The following is a 26,792-nucleotide window of genomic DNA, read 5'->3' as shown; positions in this document are numbered from 1 at the left end:
GTGAACAATGCTGAATAGGTGAAGACAAAGGAGAGCTCCCCAGTAGGTACCAAAACATTCAATGGCCATTTTCTCAAAAGTGAGTTTACAAGTTTATCAACTTTCAAAGCAGAATTACTTTCCCATTGTTCCTCAACTGTAGTGTATGATATACCACTTTGTAGCTCTGAGTCTCTGCTTTTATCCAATGTAATAAACACAATTTCAAATTTTGCTACATAAGACCGATTTGAGCCAGTCGGTCATATATATCTGTTAAAAGTTTTTTTTCTCCATTATTTTTACGGACCTTCCCTGTAATATATTGAAGGGAATGTCCATTAAAAAAAAAGTTACATTTATTTTTTTAACAGATGTATACATATATCAGCTCTGCTGTCACGTCCTGACCATAGAGTGCTCTAATTTTCTATGGTAGAGTAGGTCAGGGCGTGACTGGGGGGTTTATCTAGTTTATTTTTTCTATGTTGTGCTCTAGTTTCTTTTTTCTATGTTTTTTTATGATTCTCAATTAGAGGCAGCTGGTCATCGTTGTCTCTAATTGGGGATCATATTTACGTAGTTGTTTTTCCCACCTGTGTTTGTGGGAGATTATTTTTGAGTTAGTGCATGTTGCACCTCTGTCGTCACGGTTTGTGTTTTGTTTATAGTTTGTTTGGCTAAGTTTCACAATATAATAAAGATATGGAACGATACTCACGCTGCGCCTTGGTCAGTTTCTACACACATGCATGACATCTGCCTATTTAATGGACAATCAGTAGGCAGGTTTCCATTAACCCAGGTTTGTTAGACAAAATCAATGTCATATTATTATATACAGATCTCTGGACAGATACACTTTTACGTCTGCTATGTTAGGTTAGATACACACATACCGCATGAGAGAGGAATCTACACAACACAACAACAAGAGGGACAGAGACAGTTCATAAAAGTATACCTCATCTACTTTGAAGAACTGCTAAAATTATTTTGTCAAACAGCTCTGCAGCATAGGCTACTTAGGCAAACTAGCTAAATAGGTTGACTAAAGACAGTACAGTATAGGGAACACATAGATTACGTTAGGTCTGGCTGGCAGTCTGTAACGGCTGTCTGTAAGAGGGAACCAAGGTGCAGCAGAGGATGTGTTCATCATTAGAATTGTAATTCAAAAAAGCAAGAGAACACTACAAAATGAACAAAAACGACAGCAAACAGTCCTGTTAGGAAAATACTCTAAACAGAAACAATTACCCACAAAACCCAAAGGAAAAACATGCTCCTTATGTGTGACTCCCAATCAGCAGCAACGAGCTTCAGCTGTGCCTGATTGGGAGCCACACACACGGCCCAAAACAAAGAAATACCAAAACATAGAAAAAGGAACATAGAACGCCCACCCAATGTAACACCCTGGCCTAACCAAAATAAAGAACAAAAAAAAACCTCTCTATGGCCAGGGCGTTACACAGACTGCTACTGCCTGAGCAGAGATGAGATGATGACTTAAAAAAGAAATTAGGAATTAAAAATAATACGTCATCAAAAAAAGTAAGTAATATACACAACTGAAATGTTGGATTATTTCATAGTAATTTCCTATTTTTCTAGTGATGTGTAACCCATATGGACCTGACAGAGACTATGGAATATTTTGAATGTTTTGGCAATTGAATTCTCGTTATTTTGGCCTTTGGAATTTCCATGAAAAAAAAGAAGCATTTCATGTCTAAAAAAATGATCGAAACCGAAATTGAAAAACCGTGATTTAAAAAAAATAATCGAACCGAAACTGAACCCACCTCAAAAAGCACAAATCGCTCAGCACTAAAGGCTTTACACTAAGCAGTGTGTTAATTTAACACTGAAAAGTATGGAACCGTATAGACACTGGACCAGTGTTAAATTTAACACTTTCAGTGTTGATTTAAGACTGGAGAATTTGCTGTGTGTGCATGCTAATGTGGAAAGAATTGTAGATTATGAGGAGCCTCCTGTGGGCAGTGCTTTATGAATATTGATTAGCTAACAATCAGACTGCAGTCTCTTTCTCTGCTGGCAAAGGGCTAGGTTGGGTTCCAAATAGAGGACTCCCAATTCTCTCCTGCCCTTGCTCCCTTCATACCTTCCCTTGCGCCTTTCAGTCCTTCCCTTGCTCTCTTCATTCTTTCCCTTGCTCCCTTCATTGTTGCCCTTTCTCCCCTTAATTCCATCCTTGCTTCCTTTACTCCTTCCCTTACTCCCTTCATTCCCTCCCTTGCTCTCTTTTTTCCTACACTTGATTCCTTCATTCTTGCTTTTGCTTCCTTCATTCCTGCCCTTGCTCCCTTCATTTTTGCCCTTGTTCTCTGTTTTCCTACCCTTGCTCCTTTCAGTCCTGCCCTTGCTCCCTTCCCTCCAACCGTGACAACTTGGAGGTACGAAACACGTGAATACTTGTACTATGATCCAGTCAGCCATTGAATAAAATATCATTGGTAGGAGGTGACAAATGGCAAGTGAAGTGAACAAGTCTGAATGAGAATTTTTTTGTTTGGGAGCATAGCATAGAAAATAGCAATTTCAATGCACAGTATTGGAGTGGGAGAGGTACTATATGGAAGAGTAAATTCTAATTAAAGTAGAAAGGCATTCCTGTAGGGCAAATACATTGAATTCCTCATGTTGAATGTAGTTCTCTAGGAGGCAGTTGTTTACATAATTATTCAAATGTACTTTCTTCTTGCTCTGCTCTCCACATGCCAGTGTGTATACCTGCTGCCTCAGATTCATATTTTCATGTTTCGGTGGACTTGACTTCCTTCTGCGATAATGTTCAAAAAATATGTGTCAGATATTCCTTAACACAAAATTGGAGAGAGAAGTACATAAGTGAGATTGAAAAATTGTTCAAGGCAGTGTAGCAGCAAATGATCTGTGCTGCAATGAAATTGATTTGCATATCTACTACACATACACACACATACACGTTATCTAACTCAAACAAGCAGGGAATATCTCATTCTGCCAGAATACCATTATATAAGGAATATTCTCTGTTATATCCATCTTTCTCATTATTCTCACTTCCACTGTGACTGATTGGACGTTCTCTAAACACAGTGAACATATCTTTGGGTCTGGCTGCTTTTTCGACTTGTCTACTCTCACTACTGTAACATGTCTGTCTGTGTTTGACGGGTTCTCACAGGGGGAACTGGTTAAAGTAGTGGCGACTTGTCTACTCTCACTACTGTAACATGTCTGTCTGTGTTTGACGGGTTCTCACAGGGGGAACTGGTTAAAGTAGTGGCGACTTGTCTACTCTCACTACTGTAACATGTCTGTCTGTGTTTGACGGGTTCTCACAGGGGGAACTGGTTAAAGTAGTGGCTCAAACTCCTAGCATGCCACGGAACATGATCTATAGTTAAATTCAAATCAAATCAAACGTTATTAGTCACATGCGCTGAATACAACAGTGAAACAGTGCTTACTTATGAGCCCCTAACCAACAATGCAGTTAAAAAAAGATGAGTAAGAATAAGAAGAATTGTCTGGGTAGCCATTTAATTAGATGTTCAGGAGTCTTATGGCTTGGGGGTAGAAGCTGTTTAGAAGCCTCTTGGACCTAGATTTGGCACCCTGGTACCGCTTGCTGTGCGGTAGCAGAGAGAACAGTCTATGACTAGGGTGGCTGGAATCTTTGACAATTTTTAGGGCCTTCCTTGGACACCGCCTGGTGTAGAGGTCCTGGATGGCAGGAAGCCTGCCCCCAGTGATGTACAGAGCCGTACACACTGTCCTCTGTTCTCTACCTTTCATCTCTCCCCCTCTCTTTTTTCTCCCTCTCTTCTCTCTCCCTCTCGTTTTTCTCCCCCTCTCTTCTCTCCCCTTCATTTTTTTCTCCCTCTCTTCTCTTCTCTCTCCCTCTCTTTTTTCTCCCTCTTTTTTCTCCCTCTCTCTTCTCTCCCCCTCTCTTCTCTCTCCACTTCTCTTTTCTCCCCCTCTCTCTTCTCTCCCTCTCTCTTCTCTCCCTCTCTCATTTCTCTTTCTTTTTTCTCTTCTTCTCTGTATGGACTTGAATATTGCAGACACTGCTGTCCCCTCTAGCATCTGTCATGGTTAGTGTCAGGGCACAGAGTCAGGGTCAGAATCATGATGAGGATTTTGTGTGCGTCCGCTTACAAACATGCGCACACGCACACACAGAGAGAGAGAGAGAGAGAGAGAGAGAGACACACACACACACACACACACACACACACACACACACACACACACACACACACACACACACACACACACACACACACACACACACACACACACACACACACACACACACACACACACTGCCAATGGATGAGCCAGAGTGGCCTTTTTATCTCAATATCATAACATTCCTGGGTACAAATTAAGTACCTTACTATGATTGTTTTCAATGAAAATGTAAATGTAGCTAGGACCGTCTGGAAGTGGTCTGAGGGGGGAGGGGAAGACTGAAAACTAGCTGTTATTGGCAGAGAGGTTTGTAACTCTCCATCTTACTGCTCTATTAACTCACAAGGCAGGCCAAAAACCCATCCCAGCAAAACAGACTGATATTTCAGGTGGTCTTTTTAAACACCTCTTACACTAAAAGGCGTTATCATAATTTTCACAATTTCAAAGTATTACTCCCAACTCATAGTGTGGAAATATATATGTATAAAACACAGAGAAATCACATTTTTGACTGCACTAGGCCTTTAAGTATTTTACCAAAAAGCCTTAATGTTTGTTATTACTTAATGATTAGACACAATTTTACGTAAGCCTTGATAGCGGCTCTGGACAATATTTAAAAAAATCTTAAACCAAGCAAGAATCCAAATGCTCATTAGGAAAGCTTCTGAACTGTATTACCTTTTCAGAAGCAGCAATATGGCATTCATGTCTAAAGTTGGCCAAACTCATAAACCCAGCCAAAAAAAAAAATGGCCTCTCACTGTCAACAGCGTTTATTTGAAGCAAACTTAACATGTGTAAATATTTGTATGAACATAACAAGATTCAACAACTGAGACATAAACTGAACAAGTTCCACAGACATGTTACTAATAGAAATGGAATAATGTGTCCCTGAACAAAGGTGGGGTCAAAATCAAAAGTAACAGTCAGTATCTGGTGTGGCCACCAGCTGCATTAAGTACTGCAGTGCATCTCCTCCTCATTGACTGCACCAGATTTGCCAGTTCTTTCTGTGAGATGTTACCCCACTCTTCCACCAAGGCACCTGGCTCTTCGCTGGCCATGGCAGAACACTGACATTCCTGTCTTGCAGGAAATCACGCACAGAACGAGCAGTATGGCTGATGGCATTGTCATGCTGGAGGGTCATGTCAGGGTGAGCCTGCAGGAAGGGTACCACATGAGGGAGGAGGATGTCTTCCTTGTAACGCACAGTGTTGAGATTGCCTGCAATGACAGCAAGCTCAGTCCGATGATGCTGTGACACACCGACCCAGACCATGACGGACCCTCCACCTTGAAAGCGATCCCGCTCCAGAGTACAGGTCTCGGTGTAACGCTCATTCCTTCGACGATAAACGCGAATCTGACCATCACCCCTGGTGAGACAAAACCGTGACTCGTCAGTGAAGAGCACTTTTAACAGTCCTGTCTGGTCCAGCGACGGTGGGTTTGTGCCCATAGGCGACATTGTTGCCGGTGATGTCTGGTGAGGACCTGACTTACAACAGGCCTACAAGCCCCCAGTCCAGCCTCTCTCAGCCTATTGCGGGCAGTCTAAGCACTGATGGAGGGATTGTGTTCCTGGTGTAACTCGGGCAGCTGTTGTTGCCATCCTGTACCTGTCCCGCAGGTGTGATGTTCAGATGTACCGATCCTGTGCAGGTGCTGTTACACGTGGTCTGCCACTGCGAGGATGATCAGTTGTCCGTCCTGTCTCCCTGTAGAGCTGTCTTAGGCGTCTCACAGTATGGACATTGCAATTTATTGCCCAGGCCACATCTGCAGTCCTCATGCCTCCTTGCAGCATGCCTATGGCACGTTCATACAGATGTTCAGGGACCCTGGGCATCTTTCTTTTGGTGTTTTTCAGAGTCAGTAGAAAGGCCTCTTTAGTGTCCTAAGTTTTCATAACTGTGACCCTAATTGCCTACCGTCTGTAAGCTGTTAGTGACTTAACGACTGTTCCACAGGTGCATGTTCATTAATTGTTTATGGTTCATTGAACAAGCATGGGAAACAGTGTTTAAACCCTTTACAATGAAGATCTGTGAAGTTATTTGGATTTTTACAAATTATCTTTGAAAGACAGGGTCCTGAAAAAGGGACGTTTCTTTTTTTGCTGAGATTATCTATTTATAACTCATGAACTGTCTGTCTCCGACTGTCTTTTTCCCCCCACCAATTAGAAAATGTCTCACTTCATACTCTCCACTCCCTCGCTCTCTGCTCTTTACAGCTGTACAATTTATTCCCTGTCCATTCTACATGTCACACACACACACACACACACACACACACACACACACACACACACACACACACACACACACACACACACACACACCGTATGATTGCAAGCACACGCGCACACACAGACACACACAACAAGCACACACAGCCAGACACTGCAGGGATAATCTCTGTTTGCTACGACCAGATCATTGCAATACGGAGGGATCTCAGCTGCAGGGGCATAGATAAGTCTCTATAATGACATTTCATGGCCTTAGATATTGACACTAAACCTCCTTCACCCAACTGTTGCGGAAATACAGCTTTTTTGGATTCTATTTTGGCGGAATTCAATGAAATGCGCACAGCAGGAGACCCGGCACTGCCGAAAAAATGACATTATTGCCTGCTCTACGTCAAAGTGCATTGTGAGTAATCAGCGTGGGTCAGGCAGAAGAGACGTGGGAGCCCTCCCCATCAAAGAGTGGCTGAGATGCATCCTGGTTGTTTATTTCAGGGTATATATACCGCATTTCAGGTGCAGGGTAATTACAAAGCATACAAAAAGACAGGAGAACACCTGCACACTGTTTACATGCCCAGAAAGTTAATTAAGCAAACTTTGGACCACTGGTAACCCAACAAAACCCGACAGTGCTGGAGGATTTGCTGCACTAAAACTCTGAAAGCTTCTAAACAGAGAACAAAGAACTCTGTCTTGTGCCATGTGAGTTACGTCACGCCTTAAAACAGTTACGCAGTCAGGAGAAATTATCATTGATAAGGACAAATAAACAGAAAACAATTGAAACTTACGCCAATAAAACTTGAAGCGCAGTGTCACACATCATTACTATTTAGAGAGAGAAGCTGTAGTTTCATATGTACCACGACTGATCTGCTGGTCTGAAGCCAATGTAGTGCTGCGTAGGTAGTGCAGTGTTACACAGTATGACAGAGTGCTCGGTATTTATATGCAGTGCTGTATGCAGTTTTGTGAAGTATTTATTAGTATTACGTACTTTCCTGCAGTATGACACCATATTATGTCGTTTTATGTAGTAGTATTTCTCAGTATTACACACAGACTAATGATTCATCTTTTATAGAGACTCACATTCTCTGTGGTTTCCTGCATCATATCGTATGGATATCTTTTATCTTTATTCGTTTACTTTTATTCATTCATTTTATAATCATATATAACCACTTCTTAGGTTTTGAAACCTTAGCCGATACTCCACCACCCCCAACAGCCCTGTTTCTGAACATGGATATCATGGAACATCCTGAATTCAGGGATAACGGGAGCAGGATAAGCTCTGTCAGAAGTAATGGGCCAAAATTCACCCAACTTATTGTGGGAAGCTGGTGGAAGGCTACCTGAAATGTTTGACCCAAGTTAAACAATTTAAAGGCAATGCTACCAAATACTAATTGAGTGTGTGTAAACTTCTGACCCACTGGGAATGTGATGAAAGAAATTAAAGCTGAAATAAATCATTCTCTCTACTATTATCCTGACATTTCACATTCTTAAAAAAAAGTGGTGATCCTAATTGACCTAAGACAGAGAATTTTTACTAGGATTAAATGTCAGGAATTGTGAAAAACTGAGTTTAAATGTATTTGGCTAAGGTGTATGTAAAATTCCGACTTCAACTGTATAAAACTTGAGTCATCGGCATACATGGACACCTTGTTTTTAAGCCTTGGATTTCTAATCCTCGAATGTTGTTATTTGATCTGATTTTAATAGCTAGCATTTCGATGGCCATATGCCGAGGAACTTGAAACTTTCCACCTTCTCCACTGCGGTCCCGTCGATGTAGATAGGGGGATGCTCCCTCTGCTGTTTCCTGAAGTGCGCGGTCATCTCCTTTGTTTTGTTGACGTTGAGTGAGAGGTTATTTTCCTGGCACCACACTCCCAGCGCCCTCACCTCCTCCCTGTAGGCTGTCTCATCATTGTTGGTAATCAGGCCTACTACTGTTGTGTCGTCTGCAAACTTGATGATTGAGCTGGAGACGTGAGTGGCCACGCAGTCATGGGTGAACAGGGAGTACAGGAGAAGGCTGAGTACTTACCCTTGTGGGACCCCAGTGTTGAGTATCAGCGAAGTCGAGGTGTTGTTTCCTACCTTCACCACCTGAGACTGAACATTAGCGAGTAATATACTCGGAAGCGGTGTGTGGTGTGTGCGCCTCCTGAGTCGGACTAGAAGTCCACTCCGAATAAATCTTCTCTGCGGCAGTGTTTTGAATCAGCCTCTGGAATCAGTTCAATTGCCCTGGGGGGGTACGAACAAAGGATCCGACTCGGGAAAGTCGTATTCCTGGTCGTAATGTTGCTAATGGTGATGAGTTACCGCCACTCTGATATTCAAAAGTTCTTCCCGGCTGTATGTAATATCACCAAAAAAATTCTGAGCTAATAATGTAAGAAATAACACATAAAAAACAAAATACAGCAAAGTTGCCTAGGAGCTAGAAGCACAGCTGCCCTATCTAATTGGCGCCATTTTCATCTGTTCTGTTGTATTGTCATTACATGTTAAGGTTGAACACTGACAGCTTTGTAACTTCAATGAGGCTGACTGAGTTGTATGAGTTCCTCGAGCCTATGTAAATCCCAAAGTTGGTTTAGTTACCACTTTATTACTATATGTAATCAGCAATATTATTATTATTATGTGTAGGTTATATGTGAAGTGTACAAACTTAACATGATGAACAGGAGTTACATTTACACTAACAGTTGGCCAAAAATAACTATCTGAAAGCCACGCCTCTAATAAGCCACACCTCCAATCTGATAGGCTGCCATCTTGACAATATATTGAACCCCTCCAATCACAAAAAGGTTCCGAAATGAACCTTTATGCAGGGGTTCCTCGAAGACCCTTTTCAGATGGGTTCCTTTTTGAACTGGAAAGGTTCTGCCAGTGTGGCAACCCAAAAGGGTTTAAGAGTTTAGCATATAATGAGTAATAAAGAGGAGAGACTGCCTGGAATACATGAGGCTAAATCTGCTCATCAGGATGTAGAGCCACTACTCCTGCTACCACTCTGTCTCTTCATGTCTCTGTTTTACCAGGCGTCTCAGCGGTTCAAAGTGGCTAGCCCTCAGTAGCCATCAGTCACTAGGTAGTATTGTTTTGTTCACGTTCTGTACGCTTCTCTTGTTTTGTTTATCATTTAACATTTACATTTAAGTCATTTAGCAGACGCTCTTATCCAGAGCGACTTACAAATTGGTGCATTCACCTTATAATATCCAGTGGAACAACCACTTTACAATAGTGCATCTAAATCTTTAAGGGGGGGTTAGAAGGATTACTTTATCCTATCCCAGGTATTCCTTAAAGAGGTGGGGTTTCAGGTGACTCCGGAAGGTGGTGATTGACTCCGCTGTCCTGGCGTCGTGAGGGAGCTTGTTCCACCATCGGGGTGCCAGAGCAGCGAACAGTTTTGACTGGGCTGAGCGGGAACTGTGCTTCCTCAGAGGTAGGGAGGCGAGCAGGCCAGAGGTGGATGAACGCAGTGCCCTTGTTTGGGTGTAGGGCCTGATCAGAGCCTGAAGGTACGGAGGTGCCGTTCCCCTCACAGCTCCATAGGCAAGCACCATGGTCTTGTAGCGGATGCGAGCTTCGACTGGAAGCCAGTGGAGAGAGCGGAGGAGCGGGGTGACGTGAGAGAACTTGGGAAGGTTGAACACCAGACGGGCTGCGGCGTTCTGGATGAGTTGTAGGGGTTTAATGGCACAGGCAGGGAGCCCAGCCAACAACGAGTTGCAGTAATCCAGACGGGAGATGACAAGTGCCTGGATTAGGACCTGCGCCGCTTCCTGTGTGAGGCAGGGTCGTACTCTGCGAATGTTGTAGAGCATGAACCTACAGGATCGGGTCACCGCCTTGATGTTAGTGGAGAACGACAGGGTGTTGTCCAGGGTCACGCCGAGGCTCTTAGCACTCTGGGAGGAGGACACAAGGGAGTTGTCAACCGTGATGGCGAGATCATGGAACGGGCAGTCCTTCCCCGGGAGGAAGAGCAGCTCCGTCTTCCCGAGGTTCAGCTTGAGGTGGTGATCCGTCATCCACACTGATATGTCTGCCAGACATGCAGAGATGCGATTCGCCACCTGGTTGTCAGAAGGGGGAAAGGAGAAGATTAATTGTGTGTCATCTGCATAGCAATGATATGAGAGACCATGTGAGGATATGACAGAGCCAAGTGACTTGGTGTATAGCGAGAATAGGAGAGGGCCTAGAACAGAGCCCTGGGGGACACCAGTGGTGAGAGCACGTGGTGCGGAGACAGATTCTCGCCACGCCACCTGGTAGGAGCGACCTGTCAGGTAGGACGCAATCCAAGCGTGGGCCGCGCCGGAGATGCCCAGCTCGGAGAGGGTGGAGAGGAGGATCTGATGGTTCACAGTATCAAAGGCAGCAGATAGGTCTAGAAGGATGAGAGCAGAGGAGAGAGAGTTAGCTTTAGCAGTGCGGAGAGCCTCCGTGACACAGAGAAGAGCAGTCTCAGTTGAATGCCCAGTCTTGAAACCTGACTGATTAGGATCAAGAAGGTCATTCTGAGAGAGATAGCAAGAGAGCTGGCCAAGGACGGCACGTTCAAGAGTTTTGGAGAGAAAGGAAAGAAGGGATACTGGTCTGTAGTTGTTGACATCGGAGGGATCGAGTGTAGGTTTTTTCAGAAGGGGTGCAACTCTCGCTCTCTTGAAGACGGAAGGGACGTAGCCAGCGGTCAAGGATGAGTTGATGAGCGAGGTGAGGTAGGGGAGAAGGTCTCCGGAAATGGTCTGGAGAAGAGAGGAGGGGATAGGGTCAAGTGGGCAGGTTGTTGGGCGGCCGGCCGTCACAAGACGCGAGATTTCATCTGGAGAGAGAGGGGAGAAAGAGGTCAAAGCACAGGGTAGGGCAGTGTGAGCAGGACCAGCGGTGTCGTTTGACTTAGCAAACGAGGATCGGATGTCGTCAACCTTCTTTTCAAAATGGTTGACGAAGTCATCCGCAGAGAGGGAGGAGGGGGGGGGGAGGGGGAGGAGGATTCAGGAGGGAGGAGAAGGTAGCAAAGAGCTTCCTAGGGTTAGAGGCAGATGCTTGGAGTTTAGAGTGGTAGAAAGTGGCTTTAGCAGCAGAGACAGAAGAGGAAAATGTAGAGAGGAGGGAGTGAAAGGATGCCAGGTCCGCAGGGAGGCGAGTTTTCCTCCATTTCCGCTCGGCTGCCCGGAGCCCTGTTCTGTGAGCTCGCAGTGAGTCGTCGAGCCACGGAGCAGGAGGGGAGGACCGAGCCGGCCTGGAGGATAGGGGACAGAGGAAATCAAAGGATGCAGAGAGGGAGGAGAGGAGGGTTGAGGAGGCAGATTCAGGAGATAGGTTGGAGAAGGTTTGAGCAGAGGGAAGAGATGATAGGATGGAAGAGGAGAGAGTAGCGGGAGAGAGAGAGCGAAGGTTGGGACGGCGCAATACCATCCGAGTAGGGGCAGAGTGAGAAGTGTTGGATGAGAGCGAGAGGGAAAAGGATACAAGGTAGTGGTCGGAGACTTTGAGGGGAGTTGCAATGAGATTAGTGGAAGAACAGCATCTAGTAAAGATGAGGTCAAGCGTATTGCCTGCCTTGTGAGTAGGGGGGGAAGGTGAGAGGGTGAGGTCAAAAGAGGAGAGGAGTGGAAAGAAGGAGGCAGAGAGGAATGAGTCAAAGGTAGACGAGGGGAGGTTAAAGTCACCCAGAACTGTGAGAGGTGAGCCATCCTCAGGAAAGGAACTTATCAAGGCGTCAAGCTCATTGATGAACTCTCCAAGGGAACCTGGAGGGCGATAAATGATAAGGATGTTAAGCTTGAAAGGGCTGGTAACTGTGACAGCATGGAATTCAAATGAGGAGATAGACAGATGGGTCAGGGGAGAAAGAGAGAATGTCTACTTGGGAGAGATGAGTATTCCAGTGCCACCACCCCGCTGGCTCGATGCTCTATGGGTATGCGAGAACACGTAGGCAGACGAGGAGAGAGCAGTAGGAGTAGCAGTGTTATCTGTGGTAATCCATGTTTCCGTCAGCGCCAGGAAGTCTAGGGACTGGAGGGTAGCATAGGCTGAGATGAACTCAGCCTTGTTGGCCGCAGACCGGCAGTTCCAGAGGCTGCCGGAGACCTGGAACTCCACGTGGGTCGTGCGCGCTGGGACCACCAGGTTAGAGTGGCAGCGGCCACGCGGTGTGGAGCGTTTGTGTGGCCTGTGCAGAGGGGAGAGAACAGGGATAGACAGACACATAGTAGACAAGCTACAGAAGAGGCTACGCTAATGCAAAGGAGATTGGAATGACAAGTGGACTACACGTCTCGAATGTTCAGAAAGTTAAGCTTACGTTGCAAAAATCTTATTGACTAAAAATGACGAAAAATGATACAGTACTGCTGGCTGGTGGAGTAGGCTAGCTAGCAGTGGCTGCGTTGTTGACTTTGAATGTGTAGCTGGCAAGGTAACCTCGATAGTTTCAGTACTACACCTTGTCATGAAACAAAGCAACTTTGTAGCTAGCTAGCTAACATAACACTAATCAAGACGTTCCTTGTAATGTATTTAGTTTCTACAATGCTGCTCGTCGGTAATAGTTGGCTGGGTTAGGAAAAATGGTGTCGCGGGGGACGGAAATAGCTGGCTAGCTAACCTCGATGGCTGGCTAGCTGACCTCGGTAATTACTAAACTACACAATTATCAAGCAATGACAAAGACAACTAAGTAGCTAGCTAGCTAACACTGCACTAGTCAAATCGTTCCGTTGTAAAGTATTAGTATCTACAGCGCTGCTAGTCGGTAACGGTTGGCTAGCTAGCAGTGGGTTAATGATGACTAGGTGTGTTGACTAAGTCTGGCGCCGCGTCGCGGCTGGCTAGCTCACCTCGATAATTACTCAAACTACACAATTATCTTAGATACAGAGACAGCAAAGACAACTATGTAGCTGGCTAACTAACACTAACACCACACTAATCAAGTCGTTACGTTGTAATGTAATCGTTTCTACAGTGCTGCTAGTCGGTAAAAGTTGGCTAGCTAGCAGTGATGGCTAGCTAGCTAGCAGCTAGCAGTGTTGACTACGTTAGGAGGACTACGTTAGGAGGACGAAGATAGCTAGCCTCGATATTTACTCTAATTACTCTAAACTACACAATTATCTTTGATACAAAGACGGCTATGTAGCTAGCTAAGAAGAATTGCTCAGATCAAACAAATCAAGCCGTTGTAATGTAGTGAAGTGTAATATTACCTGTGGAGCGAAGCGTAGTGCGACTGCTCGCTCCAAACCGGAAGTAACCATGTTTATCTGCATTTATTCATGATTAAACTCACCTTGTGCACATGCTTCCTGACTCCTGGCGTATACTAACAGAATACTACCTCAAAACATGGAACCAGCAGAAGATAAAACCAGCTTCCAGACAATCAACGAACAGGGACATCTACTCCAACACCACCGCCTGGCGCAACTGGGTATGGCTATGGAGGAGGTCCTCCCCATTCTCTACTGTCTCGACACCACCAGAGAAGATCTTCATACCACTATCAGAGGGCCTTCTACCACGGCTTGTCACAGTGAGCCAATCCCCAGCCTACCCAGCAGTCCACCCAGGTCAGTGATGCCTGACTGTCCCTTCCGGAGAAGTATGACGGTACTCCATCGAAATGCCCTGGCTTCCTACTCCAGTACTCCCTCTATTTCGCCCATCAGACGGGAGCACCCACCACCGAGAGGTCTAAGGTTGCCACAGTAATTTCCCTGCTGACTGGACCACGTTGGAGTGGGCTACGGCAGTCTGGGAGAGAGGAGAGGACGAGCTGGGTTCCTACGAGAGGTTCAGATACAGCCTGGAATCGAAACAGGGACTGTAGTGACACCTCTTACACTGAGATGCAGTGCCTTAGACCGCAGCACCATTTGGGAGCCCTCAAGAGCCCATTAAGGACTGGCAGTGAACAGTTTTTTCCTCAGCAAAGAAGCTTGCCACGAGGGGGTTCGAACCCATGGTTAAAGCACACTATCAATGTCAAGTCATCCGCTTTAGCAATGTGTGCATCCCAGAAGCAATGCTATTTGGCAATAATGGTACTTCACTGCTATTTGATAAGTCCATAAGGTTCTTTTATTTTTATTTTACAATGTACGATAAACTTACATGTTGTAAGGACATCATTTATATATTTTTTTACATAAAAGCACATGGATATGTGTGAAACAGATAAGCAAAAATGTGGGATTTTGTCATATATGCGAAAATGTTGTCTAATACTAGTAGCCTAGTCAAGGACGTATCAATGCAATATTGACACAACATTTTGTTACAGACCAACAGAACAAAAGTTAACCTCGAATTTGTAGGTTTAAATGATCCCTCTGGTAGCCAGGGTTGACCTATTTTAAGAAATGCCATTGGTTGGTGGATATAATGCCTAAGATCTTTGATAGGCTGATGAGGAATTTGTTACGGGAAATAATCACTGTCAGCTGAGGTTAGTGTAGGGCTAACATGTAGCCTTCCAGGTCATGTGATGGGACCAGCTACATTGTGAGTGGTTGAAAAAGTACCCCCATTTTCATACTTGAGTAAAAGTAAAGATAGAAAGTGATTCAAGTAAAAGTCACCAAGTAAAATACTACTTGAGTAAAAGTTTTAAAGTATTTGGTTGTAAATATACTTAAGCATCAAAAGTAAATGTAATTCTAAAAATATACCTAAGCATCATTTTAAATTGCTCATATTAAGCAAACCAGACGGCACAATTTATGTTTTTTAAATTTATGGATAGCCAGGGGCACACTCCAACCCTCAGACATCATTTACAAACAAAGCATGTGTGTTCTCTTGATAAGTGTGTGAATTGGACAATTTTCCAATCCTGCTAAGCATTCAAAATATAAGTACTTTTGGGTGTCAGGGAAAATGTATGGAGTAAAAAGTAAAGTGAAAGTAGTCCAAAATTTAAGTAGTAAAGTACAGATACCCCAAAAAACGATTTAAGTAGCACTTTAAAGTATTTTTACTTAAGTACCTCACACCACTGTAGAATGTAGCATTCTATCACGTGCAAGTAAATTTACGATTTTAATTGGCTGATGCATATCGCCAGTGACATCATCATACAGTAAACTCTCCTTAGCGTCATTTATGACGTCATCAACGAAGCATTTCACATAATGATAGACAGAAACATTTCCACATCGCATGCAAATAACAGAAAGGTTAGATGTTGTAATTGTAATAATGTGCCTGCCCCTCCCCAGGTATCGTGTCGTTGATCTCCCTGGTGGTCCTGTCCTACGACCGCTACAGCACCCTGACCCTGTACAACAAGCGTGGTCCTGACTACCGCAAGCCCCTGCTGGCTGTGGGGGGCTCCTGGCTCTACTCCATATTCTGGACGGTGCCCCCCCTGCTGGGCTGGAGTAGCTACGACTTGGAGGGGGCTGGCACCAGCTGCTCTGTGTCATGGACCCTGAGGACGGCTCAGTCCCACGCCTACATCATCTGTCTGTTCATCTTCTGTCTGGGTCTGCCCATCGTCATCATGGTCTACTGCTACTTTCGGCTGCTGTGGGCCGTCAAACAGGTGTGGGTGGGGGGTGTGGTAAGGGCGGTAGGGTGGGGTAGAGGGGAGTGTGTGTGTACAAGTTGGGGAGACCTTCAAATTGAATTGAATCTGGCTCCCTGTAGAGATCAATATCAGAACTCTGATCAAAACTTAACTAAACCCGTATTATGTTTTAATCAAGATGTACGCCATGCATCTGCACATGCATGTTGTTTGGGGTGGTGAATTAACGCCAAAATCAGCCCCTAGAAAACCCAGTGAGTCTGGAGGAGGTGGTTTCAACCTTGTCATTTTATCCACCATTTCTTTGTGTTTCTTCATTTACAATCAAAATAGCAGTTTGGCTTGAGTTCAGGACCCTCCAAGAACAAATCTCTGAGGGGTTTCATGTTGCCAAAACACATTTTCAAGTGAAGCTGCAACGGTGTGTAAATATTCCCCCAGCCAGCGTGTGTAAACGATGTGTGATGGTTTGGTTTAGGACCTTTCTCAGTCCACTACTTTGAGGTGTTTAAATCTTTTTCACCCTAAGTGTCTACCTCTAAGTGTTCACCCCTCAGATTTATAAATCAAAAGAGGACCATTGCACTCCCCCAAAAGTTTGGTTGGTGCGTAAAACATGTGAATCCAGATAAGCAGTAAAGTGTTACGGGTCCGCACTCACAAAGATGTTGTGTAAAGCTCACCTCATCGGGATTAGCGTACACAGACATTTTGGCCTTCTTCAGTGTGTAGGTTCACACACTTCTCTTCCTCTTCCCTCCTTCTCCCTTCCAATTTGTCTCTCTTTTACGTGCTTCTGTTATAATTGAACTCTGCATTGTTGAGGAAGAGCTTGTAAGTCAACGTTTCACTGTATGGTTTACACTTTGATATGATTTAAACCGAAACGTCTGTGTATGCTATCCTGATGGAGACCCATCACACTTTATTCCCCTTCAGATAGAATCAGGACCAGGAGTGAGTGAATGAGTGTGTTAGCTGAGTGCTGGCTGGATTACCCAATGCAAATCTGTTTAGTGGGATTTCACTGAGTCCTGGACTCACAATCAGCAGCTTTCACAAAGCCCTAAACCACTCCGAGTGAGCGCAGGGAAATGTCCTGAGAAACATGTGAGCATGTATATGCATGAATGCACACTATATATGCACACTTACACATACAGATTATGGGGTTATTTTGTTGTGTGTGTTAGCTACTGACCCCTCTAATCCCAAATCTAAATAATCCCTTTCTTCTGTTGGGACTCCCCTGATAAGAATAAGCAGCTTTCACTAAATGTGTCTTGCAGCATCCCCATGAAGCGCCAGAGTCAGCTGCCGTGCACGGTGTCAAGAACTGACCAATCGACAATGAATACAGTCCACCACTGTTTTGCTATTAGAGCTGTATTTACGTTGCCTGACAACTCATCACACATTTAGTTATGCTGCCCTGTCGATCGCTCCATACATTAGTTTGAACCTGTCATCTTTGAAGCCATCGGTTTCTGGGACCATTTAGAATGGTCAGAATGTGTTCGCATTCTCAGAGCAAATCCAGACTCATCGTGGAGAAGAAAACGTTAGTGGGTGTGGCATTTGACCTGAGCGATGTGGATCGGTAGCCAGGCAAGTTTTTACGACCGAATAGGGACAGACTTATGAAGACAGCCCCAGTGCCCAACCCCTCAGATCCCCATCGTAATTTACGCAATTCAGACAAGTAGGATTAGTGAGTGGTCCCAATAGCCCACTTACATTTAAGCGTGCTAGAAGGTCCAAGTCAGGGCAACGAGAAATCCAAATTCAGCAGATGAATCTGCAAAAATGGCATGCGACTCAAGGCACAGATACATGTGATAATTAAACCTTGCCTGGGAGACCAAAATGCCTTCGGCATTAGCTCAAAAGGTTAACACAGAGTTCGAGTGTTGGCGCAACAGGGTGGAGAGAGGGTCAGTGCCTTAGTCCTCTAGAATGGAGGGAGGAGTATGGACTCTCTCCCTATCTGCTGTCCCCTGATAGGGAGGGTGGGGGAGATGAATGGAGCGTCAGTTGTCTCATGGCTGAAATGGAAGGTTAGCGTCTCAAAATGGATGGACTGATTATCACTGGCTCTCTGTGGGTTTGGAGAGAGGCCCTCAGGCAGAACAATGAACGTACACTGCAGGGATGTGAGTGAGAGAGAGACAGACTATTCCCTCTCGAATATAAGCATTTATCAAACATCCAGAGTGTGTGTGATGTCCAGGGGGTTGAGAATATAAATACAGCAAACAGGTACATTTCTGTTTGGGCAAAAGGACTATTATATTCTCTCCCTGGGGTGACGAAACATACCGTCTCCTCCCCTCACTCACTCTCTCCTTTCATCTCACCTGTCTCTAGGTGGGTAAGATACGTAGGACAGCGGCGCGGCGGAGAGAGTACCACATCCTGTTCATGGTGCTGACTACGGTGGTGTGCTATATATTGTGCTGGATGCCCTACGGCGTGGTGGCCATGATGGCGACGTTTGGCCGGCCCGGCATCATCACCCCCGTGGCCGCCGTGGTGCCCTCGCTCCTGGCCAAGAGCAGCACTGTCATCAACCCTCTCATCTACATCTTCATGAACAAACAGGTTAGTCGGGGGGGTAGTGTGTGTTTCTTGTCAGTAATCGGAGGTTGGGATGTCAATAATATGGCTTTGAAAGACAATGTTCTCGATTGCATTCACTGTTTTCGCTGCACATGTCGGTTCAATCGGAAATGGCATTGCCGACAGCAATCCACGGATTGAATCCCGACCTAAGTATTGATAACTCTGGAGAGATCTTTTGTACACGTACAATGCTTTTATTTACATGGTAACAATAAATTAACAATTTCATTGTATACAAACAGTCAACTTAAATACCTATTCAAATTTAATAAAGAAACCTGCAATGACAAATCAAAAGGAAAAACGTAGTTCTAAAAAAACATTGTGACAGAAGAAGAAGAGTACAGAGCGACTGTGGAGGAGGTATCAAGTTAAGCAGTGATCTCCAAAACTAACTGTTTTCTCTTTGTTATTTCTGTGCTGAACACAATGCACCTGGCGTGTCCATCCTTACCACAGAGAATGATAAAAGGACTCTAGTTCCCAAAAGCCTATTTTAGCATGGGCAGCACCATCGAAAGATGTCCTCATTTTGAAGTAGTCAACTGGGTGGTACTTCCTATGGGTTAAGGAAGATCACATAATTCCATCCAGGTCATCAGGAGGCAATCAGCAAATTAATTATACTTGCGAACAAACATTCCATATCTGCAGGTGGCTGTAAAATCGCCAACCTTGGCTTTATATCTGTTCAAACAACACACTATAGGTGGCAGTTTTCACCCTTACAGTTTGTATACCAACTCAAATGGATATGGCCTCAATGACGCCGCCTGTGTGCTCAGACGCCATAATGGGATAGATACAAAGAAGCGTCCTCTATCATTCTCTATGGTCCATACAGACACATTGGTCATCTTTATCCTATAACGCCCCTCTGAAGGGAACATATAGCACCTTAAAAATACCTGCTATAAGAAACATATCCACCCACTAACCGACACACACCAGCACAAATTACATTTGGCACAGTATCAAGATTTCAATGCCTTAGCCAAAGGCATTGCATTTGATCAAGAAGTGCTTCTACGGAACTAATAATTGCTGCTCTCGTTTCCAGCCGGATAAAATTTCCCTACGCACACAATATACACTTGCACAACGCTGGTAGAAAAATCGTATATTTTTCCAGCATGGTCTTTTTTTACGTGTCTTTTTGTACAGAAAAGTACAGAGTAAAGCACAGTACAGACAACTTTTTAGTTGTATGGTTTGTATTCTTTTTTTGTTGTACTGTTTGTGTATCATCGTTGTAATTAAAATGTGTGACTGTCCTTGTCCATCAGTGTTTTGTTACTTGTCATGTCTTGTGGACCCCAGGAAGAGTAGCTGCTGCTTCTGCAAACGCTAATTGGGATCCAGACAAGTACACATACATGGACAGTTTAAGACTCTTATCCTTGCTCCGGATAGATTTGCATGCTCTGTGCATTGGAATATAAACAAAGTTATAATATCTTTTTTTTGTTGCACTGTCAATGTGTCAATCACAAAACGTAACAATTCCATTTAATGATTTGAACACTTTAATAATAATGCATGGACATGAATCAGAGACGACACTTATGATAGTCGTGTGAGTCCATTCCAGACAGTTTCATCAAAGCCCCCCTCTGTTTCCCTTTGTTAGATCTCTCAGTGAGAGGTGGGCCTTGGGAAATTATTTGACGCAGCGGTGTGTCTGGCTCCTTCAAGCCATGTGTTAATGAGATGGCAGATGTGGCTCAAAATATTTTGCTTGCCTGGCGTGCCGGTGTAACAGTTATTCCGAACCATGCTTGTCTGCTGAGTAACCTTGCCTAAAACCTCAAATACTTGCGTTGGCTCCCCAAGCTAATGGTCTGTCACACCGGTTGGGACGGGTTTGCACTGTTAACACTAGGTCATTCATCCTAGGTAGCTCAATCGCATTTAAAAACGGCTCCAACTCTGAATGGTATTCCTGTTCAGTCTCTCTTCACTCATCTATCACTTGATTACAACAACAATCTCTTCAGCAGATGCCTCTTTATTCCAAGCAGCGTTTGACTACCATGTTTACGAACGGATCAATTTGTTTCCTCAACCCTGGTTAAGTACTGTTCCTGGAGCAAGGGCACAACAGCAACACTTTCCTGAATATCACAACGCAAAACAAACAAACAAACAAACCATGCACACACAAATCTCTTCTTTGAATTATGTCACTATGGCTGCCAATGTCAACCCCTCCCAGTTGTCCTTACCCAGGGAATGGTCACCATCTGGCCATTACAGAAAGGACTACAGTGGCCGTGATGGCAGATCTGATTGACAACAAGTGCATGATCTGTTTGGTCTTATAGGAGGCTCAGCTTCGGATAAAGGTGAAGCTTAGTAGTTGTAAGCGGATTTGTGGTTGGAAAGAACAGCCTCCGCTGTCCATTCTAGCATGACCAGATAGTGATCCCATAGAATATATAGCAATATAGGATCTCTATGAGTGATCCCCCTCTCCTCTCACACACAATAGCTAGCTGAAACACACTGCAGGCAGGTCTGGCACAGAGTCAGGAAGGAAGACATTAAAGCCGGACAAAGAATGAGTCTGGAAATATTACCGCTTCAAATCCCTGCCATAATAAGGAAAGGTCTCCGGCAGCGCACCGTGGCAGTCTGCTGCAAGCCCAGGCAAAAGAGTACTTTCAGAACAATATTGGAGGATTCAGTCAAAATGAGAACGGTAAAGAAATAGGGAATGGTAGGCTTAAGTAACTAGACCATGCTCTGCTGAATGCCACAAACCATATCAGCGTGACATGCCTGGGAGGCAGTCCAGCTACTGAGCCCTGCGGACTGAAACCCTTGACTATCTAGGGCACATATTCTGTGTACAGATGTAGGATCTTAATTTGATCACCCTGTTGAAGGAGAGCTGTCCTGAAATGCAGGACATTTAAAACTTGTAATGTATTTGAGGTTTACAAAAAGCTTCTGAAGTTTGTAGTTTTCACTTTGAAATTTCAACCCCTACAAAAAAAGTCAAGTTATTATAATCCACATAATAAATCCACATTTCCCGTTGTGCAGGATTATTTTCCTGCTGTAGCAAACTGGCTCAAATTAAGATCCTACATCTGTAGTGTGCTCATAGATTTAACTGTCCTAGGGAGAGGTTTGGCCTTGACAGTGGGAGGTGTGGTGTGATTACATTTATTTAAAAGAGGCAGATCAGTCATCGTAGTAGTTACAGCTGCTTTTAAAAGAGACGTCAGAGAGAGGGTGTTGGTTCAATTCCCTTTTGGCATGGGGTGGACACTGGAAAGTAAGGGAGTTTGACTAGTGACCTCTCCTACCCCTGCCCACCACTAACAGAACACCGGACGGTTTGAGCAACACTATGAGGTGACTAACAGCTTTCCTTAAATCTTAACTATTAAACAATTAAATCAGCAATAAAAAACCACAACAATGACACTGCAGTTACATGGTTATCATACAGTATGTGTAAGGTCAGTCTTTGGGTGTTTTGAAAGGCGACCCAGTGTTCGGTTGGCTACTAGGCACAGGGTTACAGCTGTTGTAAGAATGCTTTGTGAGTCCTCTCTTACCCCCTAACTCCTATCCGCTAGCCTAGCATCCGTTGGTGTTCACAAATCTTAAAAAGGACATCATTGTATTGGATTAGGCCAAAGAATGGGCAACCAAAGGGTTTTCCAGGGTTTGGTACCCAACTATCCACCAGACACAGAACTGTGCATGCCCTTGAAGTGGCAACCAGTCAGCCAGTCTTAAAGAGCTAAGTGGGAGTATGACAATCTCTTTATGAGTTGGCAAGTGGTCCAGTACAGCTTGGGAGATGAGAAAAGAAGAGAAAAGAGTGACTGGGCATAAAGCGCAGCAGCAGCATCAACAGCAATCAAAACCCTGATGACAACACCACCATCAAATAAGAGTAGAGGACATTTAAGGAATGTTGAACACAGAGAAATGTGTGATCGTTGTAGATTAAAAAAAACACAATGTACCATCTTGATTAGGTAATACTGAGGTGATGAGTGTTTGGTGTAGTTCCAGCATGTCTGTATTGAGATACATGTACCTGTATGTATGAGCATGTGTCCTGTATTGTCATTGAAGTGGTACATTTTTAATTAAAGTTCAAGTTTTTGTTACGGGTTGTCAGGAGTGTGTGGCTGGTGTATGCCGAGTTTGTACATGTTCAGAAGTGTGTGTTTGGTATGGACGTGTTTTCAGACATTCAGTGCAGACCACTGCTCATTTTCTCAAAGATTAATTTACCACCCCATGAGAGCCATTAAAAAAACATTTTTTTTAAATAATAAAAACACCCACCATTAAAAAACTGTGGACTGTCCTTTAAGTCATTTTAAGGAAGAAGAGCAACCAGAGCTCTAGAAAAACAACACTTCACAACAGCAAAACACATTAAGATATACAGTACCAGTCAAAAGTTTGGACACACATACTCATTCAATGGTTTTTCTTTATAATAAACATTTTCTACATTGTAGAATAATAGTGAAAACATCAAAACTACAAAATAACACATATGGAATCATGTAGAAACCAAAAAAAGTGTTAAACAAATCTAAATATATTTTATATTTGAGAGTCAAAGTAGCCACCCTTTGCCTTAATGACAGCTTTGCACACTGTCGGTATTCTCTCAACCAGCTTCATGGGGTAGTCACCTGGAATGCTTTTCCAACAGTCTTGACGGAATTCCCACATATGCTGAGCTCTTGTTGGCTGCTTTTTCTTCACTCTGCGGTCCAACTCATCCCAAACCATCTCATTTGGGTTGAGGTCGGGTGATTGTGGAGGCCAGGTCATCTGATGCAGCACTCCATCACTCTCCTTCTTGGTCAAATAGCCCTTACACAGCCTGGAGGTGAGTTGGGTCATTGTCCTGTTGAAAAACAAAAGATTACTCCCACTAAGCGCAAGTCAGATGGGATGGTGTATTGCTGCAGAATGCTGTGGTAGCCATGCTGGTTAAGTGTGCCTTGAATTCTAAATAAATCACAGACAGTGTCACCAGCAAAGCACCCCCACACCATCACACCTCCTCCTCCATGCTTCACGGTGGGAACCATACATGTGGAGATCATCAGTTCACCTACTCTGCGTCTCACAGTGGTTGGAACCAAAAATCTCAAATTTGGACACCAAAGAACAGATTTCCACCAGTCTAATGTCCATTGCTCGTCTTTCTTGGCCCAAGCAAGTCTTCTTATTATTGGTGTCCTTTAGTAGTGGTTTCTTCGTCCATGAAGGCCTGATTCACGCAGTCTCCTCTGAACATTTGATGTGGAGATGTGTCTGTTACTTGAACTCTGAAGCATTTATTTGGGCTCCAATTTCTGAGGCTGGTAACGCTAATGAACTTATCCTCTGCAGTAGAGGTAACTCTGGGTCTTCCTTTCCTGTGGCGGTCCTCATGAGAGCCAACTTCATCATAGCACTTGATGGTTTTTGCGACTGCACTCGAAGACATTTTCAAAGTTCTTGAAATTTTACGGATTGACTGACCTTCATGTCTTAAAGTAATGGACTGTCGTTTCTCTTTGCTTATTTGAGCTGTTCTTGCCATAATATGGACTTGGTCTTTTACCAAATAGGGCCATCTTCTGTATACCACCCCTACCTTGTCTGAAAACACAACACAAACACATTAAGGAGGAGAGAAATTCCACTAATTAACTTTTAACAAGGCACACCTGTTAATTGAAATGCATTCCAGGTGACTACCTCATGAAGCTGGTTGAGAGAATGCCAAGAGTGTGCAAAGAAGAATCTCAAATATAAAATACACTTTTTTGGTTACTACATGATTTAATGTGTTATTTCATAGTTTTGATGTCTTCAGTATTATTCTACAATGTAGAAAATAGTATAAATAAAGAAGAACCCTGCAATGAGTAGTTGAGTCCAACTTTTGACTGGTACTGTATATAAAAAAAACGAATCTAATAACACTAATCTATTGCTACACTATGCAGCTCTCCTCTCTTCCAGCTCAGCAATGGCAGAGATCGGGAGATACAGTCACTTCAGGCCGTCTTGGGTCCATTATCCTCTAAGGAAGGCTGGGTTTCACCCCGTCTGGGTTCTGTTCAAAAGTTCTGACATAAATGTAGTTATACTAGACCTTCACCCTCCGGTTTGATCCCATCCCACAGAGGGGCTATGGCTTGGGTTCTCCACTGTTCTACGTGGTTCCCTCCGGGTTCCCCCAGAGGTCAGAGGGTTATTATTGCACCGTTTTCCCATAGTCCTGTGGGGTTGTGGTGGTTCCACGTGTGGCTTCTTTTAAGGGTCACAGTTCATAAGTTGATAGTTCAGAGGTCACAGTTGACGGTGCTGAAGCCAGGGAGGGTGACGCGGCCCTTCCTCTTCAGGTCTCGCTCGGGGCCTGTGTTGATGCGCTGCACCAGGCTCTTCTCGTAAAGCAGAGGGTGGTACGCCCCAAGGGTGCAGGCTGCGTCGTAGTAGCGCTCGTGGTAGTGGCACAGGTCTGTCTGTCGCAGCGAGGGGATGTACTCGTACACGTGGACCTTTTCGCACAGCGCCATCATCAGAAGGATACCTGTCATTAGAACGACAAGGTAGAGAAAAAGGGGTTAGAGAGTCTAGCGTAGTGGTTCTCAACTGGTTTTTCCTCGGGACCCAAATTGAAGCAGGTTGTCTCAATACTGTGCCAATTTTTTCCTTGTTATTCCTACACACTTTCTACCTGTTAGTTGTTTAAATTCAGACATGTTCTTTTCATCACACTTTTTTTACATTAAAAATAAGATCTACACTGAGTGTACCAAACATTATGAACACCTGCTCTTTCAATGACAGTGACCAGGTGAATCCAGGTGAAAGCTATGATTCCTTATTGATGTCACTTGATAAATCCACTTCAATCAGTGTAGATGAAGGGGAGGAGACAGGTTAAAAAAAATGTAAACCTTGAGACAATTGAGACATGGATTGTGTATGTGTGGCATTCAGAGGGTGAATGGGCAAGACAAAAGATTTAAGTGCCTTTGAATGGGGTATGGTAGTAGGTGCCAGTCGCACCGGTTTGAGTGTGTCAAGAACTGCAACGCTGCTGGGTTTGCAACACTGAACAGTTTCTCATGTGTATCAAGAATGGTCCACCACCCAAAGGACATCCAGCCAACTTGACACAACGGTGGGAAGAATTGGAGTCAACACCTTGAAAAGTCCATGCCTGACAATTTGAGGCTGTTCTGAGAGAAAAAGGGGAGCAACTCAATATTAGGAAGGTGTTCTTAATGTTTTGTACACTCATAATACACACACACACACACACACACACACACACACACACACACACACACACACACACACACACACACACACACACACACACTGGTCCAGTACAGACAGTTGAGAACCACTGGTCCAGTACAGACAGTTGAGAACCACTGGTCCAGTACAGACAGTTGAGAACCACTGGTCCAGTACAGACAGTTGAGAACCACTGGTCCAGTATAGACAGTTGAGAACCACTGGTCCAGTATAGACAGTTGAGAACCACTGGTCCAGTATAGACAGTTGAGAACCACTGGTCCAGTATAGACAGTTGAGAACCACTGGTCCAGTATAGACAGTTGAGAACCACTGGTCCAGTACAGACAGTTGAGAACCACTGGTCCAGTACAGACAGTTGAGAACCACTGGTCCAGTACAGACAGTTGAGAACCACTGGTCCAGTACAGACAGTTGAGAACCACTGGTCCAGTACAGACAGTTGAGAACCACTGGTCCAGTACAGACAGTTGAGAACCACTGGTCCAGTATAGACAGTTGAGAACCACTGGTCTAGTATAGACAGTTGAGAACCACTGGTCTAGTATAGACAGTTGAGAACCACTGGTCCAGTACAGACAGTTGAGAACCACTGGTCTAGTACAGACAGTTGAGAACCACTGGTCTAGTACAGACAGTTGAGAACCACTGGTCTAGTACAGACAGTTGAGAACCACTGGTCCACCTCTATGCAGACGACAACATTCTGTGTACTTCTGGCCCTTCTTTGGACACTGTGTTAACTACCCTTCAGACGAGCTTCAATGCCATACAACTCTCCTTCCATGGCCTCCAACTGCTCTTAAATACAAGTAAAACTAA

General features: G+C 44.3%; 2 protein-coding genes across 3 annotated transcripts in view; one reads left to right on the top strand and one right to left on the bottom strand.

Annotated features, from left to right (window-relative positions):
* The window catches only part of LOC106581978 (parapinopsin), a 36,460-nt gene that overhangs the window by 6,838 nt on the left and 2,830 nt on the right, over positions 1-26,792 (top strand). Inside the window, exons 2-3 of the mRNA XM_014164588.3 lie at positions 15,730-16,055; positions 18,408-18,641. Coding sequence (XP_014020063.3) covers positions 15,730-16,055; positions 18,408-18,641 — 560 coding nt within the window. The remainder of the gene's footprint in view (positions 1-15,729; positions 16,056-18,407; positions 18,642-26,792) is intronic.
* LOC106581977 (beta-galactoside alpha-2,6-sialyltransferase 2) overlaps positions 18,836-26,792 on the bottom strand; it is a 66,732-nt gene continuing 58,775 nt past the window's right edge. For both annotated transcript variants that reach the window (XM_014164587.3, XM_014164585.3), the window contains exon 7: positions 18,836-25,233. In XM_014164587.3, coding sequence (XP_014020062.1) covers positions 24,986-25,233 — 248 coding nt within the window. In that variant the 3' untranslated portion in view covers positions 18,836-24,985. The remainder of the gene's footprint in view (positions 25,234-26,792) is intronic.

The sequence above is a fragment of the Salmo salar genome, chromosome 21, assembly GCF_965601325.2.
Source record: "Salmo salar chromosome 21, fSalSal1, whole genome shotgun sequence".
NCBI classification, from domain to species: Eukaryota; Metazoa; Chordata; class Actinopteri; order Salmoniformes; family Salmonidae; genus Salmo; species Salmo salar.
The sequence above is the reverse complement of the archived record's forward strand: the minus strand, read 5'-3'. Positions and strand labels throughout refer to the sequence as shown.